The 16,398-nt window shown below is 44.0% G+C and overlaps 1 protein-coding gene across 4 annotated transcripts in view; it reads right to left on the bottom strand.

The window, feature by feature from the left end:
- Nucleotides 1-11,743: 11,743 nt before the first annotated feature.
- grb2b (growth factor receptor-bound protein 2b) overlaps nucleotides 11,744-16,398 on the bottom strand; it is a 59,392-nt gene continuing 54,737 nt past the window's right edge. For all 4 annotated transcript variants that reach the window (XM_030379849.1, XM_030379858.1, XM_030379865.1 and 1 more), the window contains 3 exons: nucleotides 14,351-14,473; nucleotides 14,019-14,187; nucleotides 11,744-13,821 (listed from right to left, as the gene is read on the bottom strand). In XM_030379849.1, the coding sequence (XP_030235709.1) occupies nucleotides 13,636-13,821; nucleotides 14,019-14,187; nucleotides 14,351-14,473 (478 nt within the window). In that variant the 3' untranslated portion in view covers nucleotides 11,744-13,635. The remainder of the gene's footprint in view (nucleotides 13,822-14,018; nucleotides 14,188-14,350; nucleotides 14,474-16,398) is intronic.

Below are 16,398 nucleotides of genomic sequence, written 5' to 3'. Positions count from 1 at the left end.
GCACCGCCCACTTGTCACCACACTGAGGCAGCAAAGCCCCGCACCGCACACTCGTCACCACACGGGAGCAGCACCACGCTACACCGCCTACTGGTCCCCACACGAGGTCAGCACCGCGATAAACCACCTACTTGTCAGACACATGGGGGCAGCAAAGCGCTGCAGGTCGTCAACACAGTGGACACGTGTGTTGGGCACCGCGCCAAGCGTGTTTGACATCACACGGTGGAAGAAAATGACATTCATTTAGCTACCAAAAGCGTCATCTCAATGCATATAATTGACTGCCACCGTGTAATGAAGAACACGTGTTCTTCATTACATACTACACACCAGTGGTGTAGTCTACGTGATACGCAGGTATACGCCGTATACCCACTAGGAACGCACCAGTATTTGCGTATACCCACTTAAAAATGTGCACGGATACGTATCAATCGTCTTGTGACAGATCTTTCACTTCTGTGTTTATTTTTCGGAAATATCGGTTGGGTATAACTGCAATAAAATACTTTAAGCAGGGGAAGTTATCTCCTACATTCACCATTCATAAAATTCCCGCTGCGCACTCGCGCTCTGCCCTGTCTCAGTTACGAAGCGCGAAGCTGCCCCTGCATCTCTGCACGTTAGTTGGCGGGCCAAGCCCCTCCTTCTTGCGTGTGTGTGCGTGTGTGTGTGCGTGCGTGTGCGTGCGTGTCCAGTCCTCCCGTATTAATGTGTAAACCACATAATAAGTAGTCAACAGAAAACAATGTTTTAATCCCACTTCATATCTCCTTGTTACTTTTAGATGAGAACCCCTGGCCAGCCTTTCAGACTGGGTGTCAGGCTAGGGAATTTAAAAAAAGGCATCCTTGGTTAGAGTGGAGGGAAAAAAGGTTATAGGTAAATGTCAGCCAACATATAGTTGGTACACACAATTGAAATTGAAATTGAAATGTTAATCACTATGCAAATGAGAGTATAGCTAATTCATGGTCATTTTTAAGGTGCAGTAATTTCACACTTTTACACAATTCAATTACTGTATGGTATGTTAGATAACAACAGTAAGAGCTCAAATTAGAGCAATTGAAAGAGTGAAACATTAGTCTCCTGTCATCTCCTTCTCATGCACTGGTTAGCCATGGATGTAAACAGTTCATTCAATTATTTTGAGTAGATTTTGTCCTTGTTTAGCATGTGCTATTGCTACTATAGATATACAAAGGACAACTTGTAATTTTTGTGTTCTATTTGTTCACACTGTTATTAAAACAGGTTCTTTCCATGATTGTTGATAATCGTTATACTCTTAAATCAGCGGGTTGTAGACCCCTGCGTTGGTGAGTGTGGTGCGACACCCCATAAGCGCCACACACGTACACGTACCGGCCGGACGGGTTTGTACGAGGCTGGGAGGGAATCATCACAGTATACCCACTACAATAAAATAGACTACACCACTGCTACACACTAGCTGTGTTCGAAATCGTTCCCTATCACGGATATAGGGGTGCTCGCCATTTTGTAGTGGTGTTCGAATTCTCAGTGGTTAATTTCATATATAGTGCAGTTAAATTCCCAAAATGTGAGTGGACATACGATGTTCCCTACACGTTACTCCCGTATACCACAATGCAATGCGGTCGTGTTTTTCTGGAGGAGAAAAAGCTGAATAACCGCGAAAACTAGCTTTCGTTTAGGAATGTCCACAATTTATTTGGGATTTAACATAGAAAATGTAACATTCAAAATTAATTAAAAAAAATTTGATCAAGGAAATGAAACATTTTACATCAATACAACCTCCAGCTTACCTCGTGAGTGCCGTTTGTTTCAAGCAAGCCCCCAGGAACAGTGCACACTTCTGCAATCCACCAGTGCTCCGCGGCCATGCCTGGTATTGCAGCTGTTTAAGCAGGCTGTGGACGGGTCCCTTGATTCATGGGGCCTGCCCGTAATCCCGACACCTCATTGTTCCGACGTCTCAATGGTCCGAAATATTTTTCATTAGATCGACATGCAACTATGCCGACGGTTCAATGTTACGGAAACGGAACCCATTGTTCCGAAGGTCCGTTTGTCCGAATTTTCAAAAAGGAGGCTCATAAGGCCGACGGTTCAATATGCCGAATAGGCCTACATATTAAGAGTTTTATACCTCGCTCGCGCTCTTGCTCTCTCTCGCTCTCTCTTGCTCTCTCGCTCTCTCTCACTCTCTCCAAAATACAACCTAGGCCTACATATCACGGTCACGATGAATATTGGAGAGCTAAGTGACAACGCTTCACTTCATTTCGACACGGTGTTTCAGCCCAATGGACAGAGAGCGGAGGTCTAATTCTCAACACACACACACACACACACACACACACACACACACACACACACACACACACACACACACACACACACACACACACACACACACACACACACTTGACTAAGTACACGGTATGAGGTATAAGTTTGACTAAATCAATAACAGCGAAATTATTTAGACTAAAAGCCCACTGCAAACACAGTAAACAACACATATAGGGCCACACATAGCTAGCTACTAAAGATAACATTTTTATTTGTTTTTCACTCACCGTTTGACCTCTCTGCGGGAAAAGCGGCTATAATTCCTTGTATAACGTGCGCTTCATAAATTCACCTCTTGTGACCGTTCAAGCCTACAGCAAAAGTCTGGCTTGGTGAAGTGCACTGCTGGAACTTAGCCTACATCGTCTTTTATTTTTGGTGTCATAATAACGCATGTGGAATTGCGCCTTGGCCTATTCGGCATATTGAACCGTCGGCCTAATGCGCCTCCTTTTTGAAAAGTCGGACGAACGGACCTTCGGACCAATGGGTTCCGTTTTCGGAACATTGAACCGTCGGCATAGTGGCATGTCGATCTAATGGGAAATATTTCGGACCATTATCCGCGTTTACATGGCAGATCTATGCCGCATAGATTTCTATGCGACATAGATCTGTTCCTAAAATGTGTTCCGAATGTACTGTATACATGGCAGTAACAAAAGTGTCCGTTATGTCTCTCGCGCACACCTGACACGTCTCTGGACCGGCGGCGACATAATGGATGTCTTATAATCACTATCGGGGATTTTAAATTTGATTTTAATGAAAGCACAGCAGGAGAGAGCTTTTCTCTGCCTGCTCCTTCAATTAAGAAGGAGGACAGCGCAGCAACGTCAATTTCTCGTCAGAACTTTATATTTACCCTATGCTCCGCCGCAAACAAGAGGAATTTGGATGCGAGTCCGCAGCAAAGACTGGTGGGAGAGAGTGGTCTTACGGGAATTTAGTGACCAGGAATCCTCGAAGGTCCCATTGACGGACGAAATACCTCCGGGACCAGACGAAATTGTCCATATCCGTATTTACCGTAGGGTGTGAATGGGCCTTAGCATCCTCCCTGTTGATGACGGAGGTCACCGCAAGCCCATGACCGCAAGACGTGCACAACAAAATGTGACCTGCGACGAGTGTTTTAAATGTATTAATATAAATTTTACTTTAACCCTTAATTCTCCTCCCTCCCCCCCACAGTCCTTTCATAACCACTGCCACTTTGATTTTCATCTGCGCACTACTGCAGCTGCCATCTCTCTAAGTTAAGAAGTATTTTAACGTTCAGCCTGCAAAAGTACTAGTAGTAGCCTACTAATTTACAGTTATCTCGGACGCGCGCGGACACCTCATTAATAAACACCCATGTCCCGTCGCTTAGCAACCGGACACGCTTACCGGACTACTTTTACGGAGTGATAACAAAGACGTGAATCAGGCATTAAATCCACTTTCCTTGACAGCGGTGAAGTTCGGTGTGCTTAAAAGTACCGACGGAGCTCAGTGAACTACTGCGGCTGCTCTAAGTTAAACCCCAATCTATGCGGAATAAGTGTATATATGGCGATTTAAAACGGACTACACCACCTATTCTATTCGGCATAGAATCTATGCCGAACAGATAATTGTATTCCGAATGAGGCGTATACTTAAGCAATAGATCCAGTGGCGTATCCAGGACATTTTTACTGGGGTGGCCAAGATGGGACACAAAGCTAGTGTGGGGTGGCCATGGCATAGCGAAGTTTAATACATACACGTACGCAGCCAACTGCGGTTCGAATCCCGGTCCTTTGCTGCATGTCACATCCCCTCTCTCTCCCATGATTTCCTGTCTCAGAACTGTCAAATAAAGGTGTCTATGCTGGTAAAATGACTTTTTCTTTTTAAAGTCATTTTTTAAATTCCATTACCACCTATCACAGTCCTCAAGTATATCTGGTTATTTTAACATGTCTATTTTTAATCAGTAATTATGTTCAGAATAAGGTACACATTTTCTAAGAGCCATTTCCTTATAGTGGATTAAAGTCCTCATCTCTTCACAAGTTAAATTAGAGTAGCAAAATTCAACTGCTCTTAACTCATCCTATATAATAACATTAATCAGCTCATCATCTGTGTCACCTGTATTGTTACCTGTGTTTGCTTTACTAATTGAGGCGCCATCTTGTGGTTACATAAAACACAGCAATCCAGGCAACAGAACAAACCAAAATGCTGTAAGATAGACCTTATTAAAAAGTGTATCTGTAAGCAAAGGATAAATTAAGCTTGTAAGGAAAAAAACTGAAATATTTGTTGTTCTTTACATGCTTAGTTTATGTTATTATTTAGCTTAGATATAATTTGTTGGAGATACTGGAATTAGATTTTTTTGGTTTGTTCTTTGCTTTGGTGTGTTTTTATTTAACCACAAGATGGCACCTAAATTAGTAAAGCAAACATAGGTAACAATACAGGTGACACAGATGATGGCCTGATGACTGAATAATGTTATTCTAGGATGCCTTGTGATGTATGAAAATGTGCAAAAAGTGGGTTTTCAACCCAGACAGTATTCATGTCCAGGGCCCTGATGAAGGTATAAATGTTGGCTTTGATTCAGCATAAATTATGACGTTTATTTAAATCAAACAGTTAAGCCTAAGAATCACAAATTAACTTGATAAATATACATAAACAATTGTAACATAAACCAAACAAATCTTAACTCCAAAGTATATACTATAAAGTAATGTTATGTAAACCTTCAAACTCTCATGAACAATAGAGGATTCTAATAATAGTAACAAAGTGCAATAGAGGTAGCTAGTTCTTGCTTTTGCTCAGTCTCCTGCTACAAAATGCTTTCACATAGGCCATAAGACCACAAGACAAGACTTAAGTCCAATGCAATGCCACCAGACCAAATATAACTTGTAATCCCTTAAATAACACCTTTGACTCCATTAAATGTCAAAAAGAAAGGAGGTGTCAACAATGTGCCTAATTATGTCTATTTATAGGATCTACAAAGGTTTATTTTTACATAACTACCACTCTTACAACTCACTTTTAATAACACAATTAACACATATTGCATCTCAAGCATTTGTGGCATTTGAAATCAACAAATAAGTCACAGCTTGTTCTTGTGTTATAGCTACTTAAATCTAGACTGTCACTATGTTTCACACACTGGTTGGCCAAAAATATAACATTAGCTCTATTGAACACACACATCTGCAAAAAACACCATCAGTCTTCAGTCCAGAAAACATCTTTTCATATTTCATGGCGGTATCCAAAACACTAACGTTACATGCTTAACTTGGTTTGCAGGCTGCTAAGCTAGCTAGTGCAGTGTAGTTCGTCTTTTAGCTGCTACTTAGTGCTGGATAAAGTTTTCCTACACATTCAGAGGGAACTACGATATAACTAAACATTAAATTACCATACCTCTCAACGACAGATTTCAGCGTCTTTATCGTTTTTATATTGTTCACGTTGTCACTGTGACCGTCGTCGTCCTCCTGTTTCACGGACGAGCAGCATGTGCAGCGCGCTCATCTCATGGGTCACCTGACCTGCATAGCTAAATGTCCGCCGAGCAGAAATCAGCTCTCACAGCCTCAGCACGACCATTACTGTGTTAGTTAAAAATGTAAAACTGACCCTAAATCAGTTGATCAGCGGTCATCATTGATTGACAGCATTTCTCTTATTTCTTGTGTTGACGAACTTGACCAACTACCTATCAGATCTGGGGTGGCCACAGGGGTGGCCAATGAGCTTTCAGGGGTGGCCAGGCCAACCCCCAGAATCGCCACTGAATAGATCACGCCAGGCTGTGGTATGTGCTGCTCATTATACCACTGTTAAGGGGCGTTGTCCGGCCCCGACGCGCAGCGGAGGGCCGGCGACCCCCTTCACAGTGGTATAATGAGCACATGCCACTGACTGAAGTGATCTATTGCTTTTATACAACGGTTACTGTTATGGCGAAACGAAAGTCATAGACACACTACATTTAAAAAGAAACCAAGAAAGTCAAAGTAGCCGTTTTCTTAAAGAATACAAGAAAGTAGTCCCTCCTGGCTGCCGCTATGCATCGACGGTCGCTATGCAACACACTTTAGCGTCCCTCCGAGAGAAGGCTCCGATAGAGCGGTTCGCCGGCAATTTATCCTATGGAGCAGTTCACTCGCCGTGTGCCTATGCGTTCTCTCCATCGCCTTGCTCACTCCCGGAGTAACAACATTTATATGGAGTCAGTTTCCTGCCATAATTCAAACCTGAAAAAAAAAGTTTCACAGACTTGTAAGTCTGGGTTTGAAAACTCAACACCTGGTAAAAAAGGTTTTGCAACACTGAAAAAAGAGATTATAACCTGAAAAAAAATAAAACTAAAATTCAAACATCTGTAAACATGATTTTGTGTTCTATTTTATCTTCTTCATCATTTTCAGCAACACATTTTCAAAGTTCAAACAATTTCACCACCGCATTTGCAGAGTTTCAAATCTGGCACTGTTCTAACGGTGTATTTCATTGTTGCCCGGTTTTGAAACCTTGTAAATGGGATTCTGCAAACAGGTGTTCATACATTGAGAAATACGTTTTGAAAGGTTGAATATTTAGTTTTAAAAACTTGTAAAGGTGTACGTTTACGACATTGCAACGTATTTTTTCAGAACTGACTTTTCAGCACTGACTTTTCAGAGATTTGAGCGCAAGCTTTGAGTCACGTGAATATTGGCAGTGTTCTGACGCCACTCGTTTTGAAACTCCTGACAGTCGAATCTGAAAACGTTCCTGGGGGCGGGACCATTTAGCTCTAAACCTATTGGTTGCTCTCGGCTGACGTACATTCCAATCACATGTGCCGTTCACCGGGCTGTTCGTGATTGACAGTGCTCTGCCGATGACACGAATAACAACGGGTTGATTTCGCGGTTGATTTTGATTTCCATTTTCTGGAACCAGAGTCTCATCTCCATAGGACGCGACTAGCAAGGACGCGTCCTAGCAAGGCTGCAGCCTTCACTTTGGGAAACAGCCATGGTTCCAGAAAATGGAAATCAAAATCAACCGCGAAAGTCGCTTGTTATTTGTGTCATCGGCAGAGCACTGTCAATCACGCACAGCCCGGTGAACGGCACATGTGATTGGAATGTACGTCAGCCGAGAGCAACCAATAGGTTTAGAGCTAAATGGTCCCGCCCCCAGGAACGTTTTCAGATTCGACTGTCAGGAGTTTCAAAACGAGTGGCGTCAGAACACTGCCAATATTCACGTGACTCAAAGCTTGCGCCTGTGTGGTCAAATCTCTGAAAAGTCGGTGCTGAAAAGTCAGTTCTGAAAAAATACGTTGTAATGTCGTTAACGTACACCTTTACAAGTTTTTAAAACTAAATATTCAACCTTTCAAAACGTATTTCTCAATGTATGAACACCTGTTTGCAGAATCCCATTTACAAGGTTTCAAAACGGGGCAACAATGAAATACACTGTTAGAACAGTGCCAGATTTGAAACTCTGCAAATGCGCTGGTGAAATTGTTTGAACTTTGAAAATGTGTTGGTGAAAATGATGAAGAAGATAAAATAGAACACAAAATCATGTTTACAGATGTTTGAATTTTTGTTTTATTTTTTTTCAGGTTATAATCTCTTTTTTCAGTGTTGCAAAACCTTTATTACAAGGTGTTGAGTTTTCAAACCCAGACTTACAAGCCTTTGAAACTTTTTTTTTCAGGTTTGAATTATGGCAGGAAACTGACTCCATACATTTACACCCTCCGTCATCCAACATATGTTTTACTTTGTAACTGTTTCTACTTCCAGGCGCGGAGTGGTATGCAAACTTTCACAAAAGTATCGGGCGTCATAGCAGTTATGTATACGCTCATTATACAACAGTTGGGAACCAATCAGATCGCCGGATTTAGGTCCCCTGTTGTATAAATGACCATGCGGCATAGATGTGTCCATGTAAACGCGGCTATTGAGACGTCGGAACAATGAGGCGTCGGAATTACGGCATGGCACCCGATTCATAGAGCCCAGAAGTAGATATCTCCGTTCACTCCAATTACAAGTGGGGAACAGGAATGTATCTCCGCAAAAAATGACTGGATATCAATCAAAGGCTCATAATTATCTTTATGCCATGTACTAAAAAAATGTAATTTTTCTCTTTTCGAAACGCCACTTCAAACGTTTTATTAGCCGTTTTCATATGTATATAGATATGTATGTATGTATATACAGTGGCGTAACAAGGCAACGACGGGCCCGTATGCAGGATGTTCAAGGTGGGCCCCCCCCCCCAGGGGGGGCTTCGTTACGATTGTTGACGGGGGGGGGGGGGGGAATGTAGCGTTTTTTTTTTTTTTTTTTTGGGGGGGCCCTGATTGGCCCGGGCCCGTACACGCCCGCATACCCTGCTTTCCGATAGTTACGCCACTGTGTATATATATATATATATTAGAGCTGTCAAGCGATTAAAATATTTAATCGTGATTAATCGCATTAATGTCATAGTTAACGCACGATTAATCGCAAATTATTTTTCTATGCTAAATATCCCTTGATTTTTTTGTCCCATAATTCTTCTCATTTTAATTCTCTTATCAACATGGTGAAGTGCATCGGCTTGCCTTGTGCAAATGATTTTTTATTGATAACAACATTGGCATATACTAGGGATGGGCAAAATGATTATTTTCCGGGAACTAGTTCTTTCAGTTCAGTTCACTATAACGATTCGTTTATTTGATTCGGTCGTTTTGATTAGTTCGTTACGTCAGATTATTAAAAAAAACAACAACATATTTTTATTTTCAATTAGTCATGGGTCCGGATTGGACCGTCAAGACCGCGGTCCGCCGTTTGGAGATGCCTCCTATATAGTATAACTGAACGTCCCACCAATATTTATGCCACTAGCTTACTCTCTATATTTCATTCATGGTTTTACATTTATAATTTTATTTTACTTTACATTTCATTCTTCATTGTTCAGGCATTACAGAACTTTCATGGTCATAAATAAAAAATACGAACTGCAGTTTAATTTCTTTGTTTGTTCTTAAATTGACGTAGAATGGAGCAAAGACTCCTGGGATTGGGAAATGCGTTTATCCAATAAACAGATGGAGGTCAAGTCTATTTTCGAAAAAATGTAGGGGGATATATGAGTGGCCCCACGTCGAATGGTATGACCCAAGATACGTCAGACAGAAAGCGCGCATATTCGACGGTACTGCCTTGTCATTGGTTTACCCAGGTGCCATTGAAACACCATTGCTACCTCTCATTGGCTGAATCTTTGAGAACGTTGTAGACTCAATCAATATAAGTCGCGGGGAGACGAAGCTCTGTTCGTTTGTATATTTTATTTACGTGACCATATTTTTGGTTGATGTTTAAAAAAAAGAATCAAAGAACCAGTTCTTCTTGTTTTGGGGAACCAGTTCTTGTCGTTCACGTTCGGGATTCGTTCGTTGTAAGGAATCGGTCGCGACCGACACATCCCTAGCATATACTGATCAAAACAGGACGATACAAAAAAAGAGCCTATACTGCAATTAAACGACTGCTTTGAACAAATGTCATTTGAACATAGCAGTCAGGCTACTGCTTCTTTGTTTTGAGCCAAAGAAAAAAAAAAAAAATAATATATATATATTTTTAAAATAAAATAATTGCGTTAATCACGCGATAAAAAATTTGACGCCGTTAAAATTGGTTTGCGTTAACGCCGTTAATAACGCGTTTAACTGACAGCTCTAATATATATATATGTATATATACATACATAACATATCAGATATTATACTACTCTATCTATTTTCGCGAATGGTCTGACTTTTGACTCGGGTGGCCAAGTCACGCCCCTTCCGGTAGAGCTCATGGGACCTATGAGATCGAAAAATATGAATGGGTGTCAATGGAGAGAAAATAATTATTTTCTGGTCCCAGTCTTTATATGCCCTGGATTACACATATGTTGTTTGTGGATTTAAATGATAATTTTTCATGCAAAGAAAACTAAAAATTTTCGTGAAGAAGTTTGATAATTTTAGGTTTTATGTGAGGCCGCTTTGTGAACTACAGCTCTTCGCTGCTCTCGACGCATAGGATATACGTCACCACACGCGCACTTGGAACTCGGCACAGAGATGGCGATCTCTCTGCTCCACTTCACCACTTTTTTTCAAGGCGAGGATAAAAGCATAGAAAGAGTTGAAAACCACTATAAGTCGGGGCATGTGGAGAGTTTTAGTTATGTGCCATATCTGTTCCGAGTTCCAAGTGCGGGTGTGGTGACGTATATCATATGCGTCGAGAGCAGCGGAGAGCTGTAGTTCACAAAGCGGCCTCACATAAAACCTAAAATTATCAAACTTCTTCACGACAATTTTTAGTTTTCTTTGCATGAAAAATTATCATTTAAATCCACAAACATATGTGTAATCCAGGGCATATAAAGACTGGGACCAGAAAATAATTATTTTCTCTCCATTGACACCCATCCATATTTTTCGATCTCATAGGTCCCATGAGCTCTACCGGAAGGGGCGGAACTTCGCCACTCTATACAGCCGCCTCGAATTCCGGTGGTATTGCTCCGTTTCTCCCGTAGCACTCCGGATTCGTAAGCTCAGAGGCGACGGACCCATTGACGGACGAAATACCTCCGGGACCAGACGAAATTGTCCATATCCGTATTTACCGTAGGGTGTGAATGGGCCTTAGCATCCTCCCTGTTGATGACGGAGGTCACCGCAAGCTCATGACCGCAAGACGTGCACAACAATATGTGACCTGCGACGAGTGTTTTAAATGTATTAATATAAATTTTACTTTAACCCTTAATTCTCCTCCCTCCCCCCCACAGTCCTTTCATAACCACTGCCACTTTGATTTTCATTTGCAATGTTAATTATTTAAATCAAGGTTCTGAACATAATTTTTACTTCGCCAACATATCCAAAAAACCTCTTGCATTAACAAACTAAACCCTTACCGTAAGACCACACCAGGAGCGACCAAAGCGTCAAGTTTCGCTGCGAATATTTCTGTTCTGCTTTGGTTGCTCAAGTCGCTCATGACGTACAATTCAATTATGCAGACGCATTTAAAGGAGCCGTAGGCTTTTAGTACAGCTAGTAGCGCCACCACAGGTGTGCAGTTCAACAGGTAGTGGAACTATCTGACGAGAGAACGGTCGATACAATCAGAGGCCACAGCCACTGGAGCTTTTTTTTTAATAATTGCATTTTATTAATGAAAAACAAAAAACAAAAAAAATGCAAATAAAAAAGCAGGAAATAAAACAATATCATTAGGTAAAAGAAGGCGACAGACACTTAAATAAAGAATGTTTCATGTGGGTAAAGGTCAGGAGAGGTCGGGGTCGTGGGCGGGGGGGGGGGGGGGGGGGGGTCGATCATACATCTTGAATTATTCTGTACATAGTTTGTCGCCCTGGACGCGTTGGGGGGTAGGTCAGAGGTCAGAAACACTGACCGACCAGAGAGAAAAAGGCACTCAGAGAGAACGACAACGTAAAAGCACAAAAACACAAACACACACGGACCGGACGTGAGACCAGAACGCTCAACAGAGAAAGTGCTGCACACACGCCGACAGACACACGTTCTTATCTTTTTTCCCATTATTTTTCTTTTACATTATTCACGTCGCCTCACACAACTTTGTTAAATTCATTTTGAAGCATAAAAGACAATCTCTTTTGTTATCATTTGAGTTGCAGGGGCGTGTGGGCGTGGCTTCATAGGTGACCCCCCCCCATGCCGTCTCTGTTGCCCTCGGCGACCACAGGAAGAGGATGAACGAGTACACGCGCATGTGCATGGCGTTGGCATGACGACTGCCTCTAGAGGTTCTCTCTCCCTCTGGAATATTGACATAGATTTTAACACGGGGAGAGGGGGCATGCCGAGGGAGGGGGGGGGGCTTGCCAGGGGAGGGGGGGGCATGCCAAGACATGGCTGACCCCCCTGATGTTTACGGACTCGTTAGGCTACATTCACCGCCCAGGGAGTCGACCAACCCGCCTTGATGCACAGTGGTGGGGGCACACTCAGAGCTCTAGAAGAGTGCGGAGACGCGAGCTCTGACTTGCTGGGAACTTAAGAGCCTCGTTAGGGGCCTCTTTAAGAGCCTAATTTAGGGACTTGATTAGAGCCTCTTTAGGGGCCTTGTTAAGGACCCACGAGAAGGCTCCTTAGAGGCCCTTATTCAAGCCTCGTTAAGAGGCCCCGGTTCGAGCCTAGTTAAGAGCCTCGTTAGAGGCCCTGGTTCAAGCCCTCTCAGTGGATAGAGGAGCTCTTTCAGGCTCTTATCCGATCACATCATGGACAGGAAGGAGGAGGAGAGCTTTATTCATCGTTTGACAACATGGTTCAGACGCTCGTGTTCAGCAGACAAGCTTTAATGAGCCGGGGGGGGGGGGGCGGGGGTAAGGATAACAATAACACACTGACGTCTCAGTATTCCTAGCGCTACAAGGGGGTCTTTCTCAGGAATAAACATGAAATCAAACATAATTTACAAATTAAAAAGAAAAAGGTGTGATGAGAGGTAAAACGGACAAACACATACAAATATATAATATATATTCTTAAAAAATGGATTCTCTCTATACTTGATTTATTTATACAGCCTGAAGCTGGTACAACACTGAGGAGCACGGTGCCGCGCACAAGATGGCCGCCGAGCACAAGATGGCCGCTGAGAACAAGATGGACGCTCGGTCTCCACCTTCAGCCTTTTTTTGTTGTGCCATCTAATCTTTTTTTTCTTTTTACATTTTTACTGTAATTTCATTTTCTTCTTTAAAACGTAGTTAGGTTGATGCGTTGAGTCGTCGTCGTGGGCGACCGGAGGAGGGGCATGCGGCGAGGCACGGCAAGAAAATATAAAGCAGAGGGATGTGGGAGGGGCATGTGAACGGGGAGGGGCCTGGAGCCGGGGGGGCGGAGTCAGGACATCCAATCAATCCTCTTCAGTCGGCAGCGCGGAGCTTTTCCTGTTTTGGTTGTGGCCGCTCCCCCCCCCCCCCCCCCCCCCCCCCCACCAGACCAATGGCGTTGGAGCTGCGACAGGATGTCCTCAGCAGTCTGAGAGGTACCCCTCTCTCCCCCCTCTCTCTGCTCCCAGGCCAGGGGTCTTCTCTGATCAGGGGGGGCGGGGGTCAGTTCTGGAGGGACTATGATGGTGGTGGTGGTGGTGGTGTCGATGGCGGCGGCGGTGGAGGAGGCGGAGGCAGAGCCGGCCTCTACATGTTCCTGTTGACGGGCGTGACGTAGTTGCGGGGGAACATGCCGGTCTGGCCGTGGCAGCCGCCCTTCCACCAGTTGGGGTCCGAGTTGTCGAGGACCTGGATGTACTCGCCGCGCCGGAACCCGAGCTCGCCTTCCTCCTGGGGGTCGAAGTCGAACAGCGCCTGCACGTACGTGGGATGCTGCGCCGTGGCAACGGGGGGGAGGGGAGGATCGAGAGGGATGGACCAAAGAGGGGAGAACATTAGAACCTATGAGTGCAAATTAGAACCAAAAAGCTCTGAGTGTATGTGTTTCTGTTTGTGTGCATGTGCGTGCCTCTGTGTGCGTGTCTGTGCGTGCCCGTGTGTGTGCGTCTCTGTGTGTGCGTCTCTCTGACCTGGGCCACCTGCTCGATGTCGCGCAGGAAGATCTGCTGGTTGCGGGACACCGAGGTGGTGCGGTGGTAGTCCACCAGCTCGTTCAGGCTGTTGAACTTCACCACCCACAGGAAGTACTTCCCCGCGCCGTCACGGAGCACCTTGAAGTGCTGCACGTCGTTACCGAACCTGAGGGGGAGGGAGAGCACTACCATCAGAGAGTGAGAGAGCGAGAGAGAGAGAGCGCCGCCATCAGGGGAGAGAGAGACAGACAGACAGCCATTTCAAGGGAGAGGGTTGTGTCAGAGGGTGGTGGGGGTCAGAGGGTGGTGTTGGTAGTGGCTCCACGTACTTGACAGAGAGGGAGAAGTCTCCCGGTGCGCTCTCGCTCTCCCGAATCAGGAAGGCTCCGTCATGCCGCTGCTTGTTCAGCATCTCCTCGGCCTTTGCCCGCGGGATCTTACCGAAGAACCACCTGGAGGGGGCGACAGAGCCACAGGGTGAGGGGGAGACACACACACACAGCAGGGTGAGGGGGAGACAGAGAGACAGGGTGAGGGGGAGACAGAGAGAGGGGGAGACACACACACACACACACACCACAGGGTGAGGGGGTGACAGACAAACACACACACACAACACAGGGTGAGGGAGAGACGGAGACACAGGGGTGTAAACAGTCACTAAAATGATTGAATACATAAAGGCCGGCAAAGGTCGCTCCCTCCCCGAAAATAAGGAACTCTGATGATTTTCCTCCTTATGAAAGGCAGAAAGATGCCTGCCCTGTCTTTATCTCTGTCTCTACTGGGTTTATGTTTCTGTTGATGATTGTTGGAGTGTTGCATGATATCAGGGCTGCAACAACGAATCGATAAAATCAATAAAAATCTATTACTAAAAGCGTTGGCAACGAATTTTGTCATCGATTCGTTGAGTCGCGCGGTTAATACGTCACTCGTAGGTGCGACACTGTTTACAGCCAGCCGCCGACAGGTTGGTTCATGGTTCATGCACGCCCACCTATAATGCTTTTTCGACTTGTATGACCTATAAACGTTGTTATAATTGATTGATAGCCATGTTTAACCATACTAAAGTGTCAAATAATGACGTTTCAGGCACAGTCTTAAATTGGTTCAGGTCCTACCTACTAAAAAAGGAACTTCTTTGTTTCCATTGGCGACTTTGTATCAGAATCAACCAACGTGACATGTGGAGTCCCACAAGGTTCGATCTTAGGACCATCTTTATTCAACATGCTCCAAATCATGCAAATAGGGCAAATCATGCAAAATAACAATATTGACCATCATTGCTATGCTGATGACACGCAAATCTATCTATCGCTATCACCAAATGACTATCGGCCCATAGATCTGCTGTGCCAGTGCATTGAGCAAGTGAAAGACTTAAGCCCAGTTCAGACCAAAGATTCACCTTGCAACGGCTTGCAACGAGACGGTTTTAGAACGTCGCAGGGGCGGTGTGAACGGGTCGTTGCAAGGAGTCGCAAGGAGTCGCCAGAGATTGAACATGTCAAATCGCAAGGTCCAGTTTTAGGACGCAGCGAATTAACTATTTCTCTTCAGCCAATCACAGCACAGAACAACTTGTACGTCACGGCCTTACTCCTTCCCGGTACCGTACTTTCCACACCAGCATAAAAATATCAGATTGAAATATCCGATACCCGGAGAATGACAAAACACAGTAACTCTAGTCTACTGTCAAGCAAAATAAAAATAAAACTAATTGCAAACCTAACTAATCGCAAACCTAACTAATCTAACCTACGCAAATGATGCTGTTGAGGCTCTCAGCTGTGCCAGAGCGTTCACAGTTGCTAGGGAAACCACCTAGCGTCGCAGCCCGTTGCAGCGTGTTGCAGCCAGTGTGAACGGCCCAGTTTTAGAACGTCGCAGCCAGTCTCGTCGCAAGGAGTTGCAAGCCGTTGCAAGGTGAATCTTTGGTCTGAACTGGGCTATAAAAGGCTTAAAGTAACCCAACACCTTCACTCTCTGTCCCTGAAAACCTCAAAGCCAGAAATCTAGGGGTTATCATGGATTCAGATTTACATTTCGACAGTCACATCAAACCAGTAACAAAATCGGCATATCATCACCTTAAAAATGTAGCAAAAAAAACAAAAAACATTGATTGCAGCAAAAAAAGAAAAAAAAAAAGTTTTTTTTGTGCCGTCCCATTTATGTTTTATTTTTTTATCATTTAATATTACTTTTAATAGTTCCGGGACGTTGGTGCAATAACTTGGTGTTTTTACACTTCAGCCTGCACTGTGAATTTGAATTAATGTTCAGTTTTTGAATAAAGATGCGGCAATTACAAATGTTTCTTTTTTTATCCGATTCATCGATTAATCGATTATTAAAATAATCG

Source organism: Gadus morhua, chromosome 2, assembly GCF_902167405.1.
Source record: "Gadus morhua chromosome 2, gadMor3.0, whole genome shotgun sequence".
NCBI classification, from domain to species: Eukaryota; Metazoa; Chordata; class Actinopteri; order Gadiformes; family Gadidae; genus Gadus; species Gadus morhua.
This window is presented reverse-complemented; position numbering and strand designations above follow the sequence as displayed.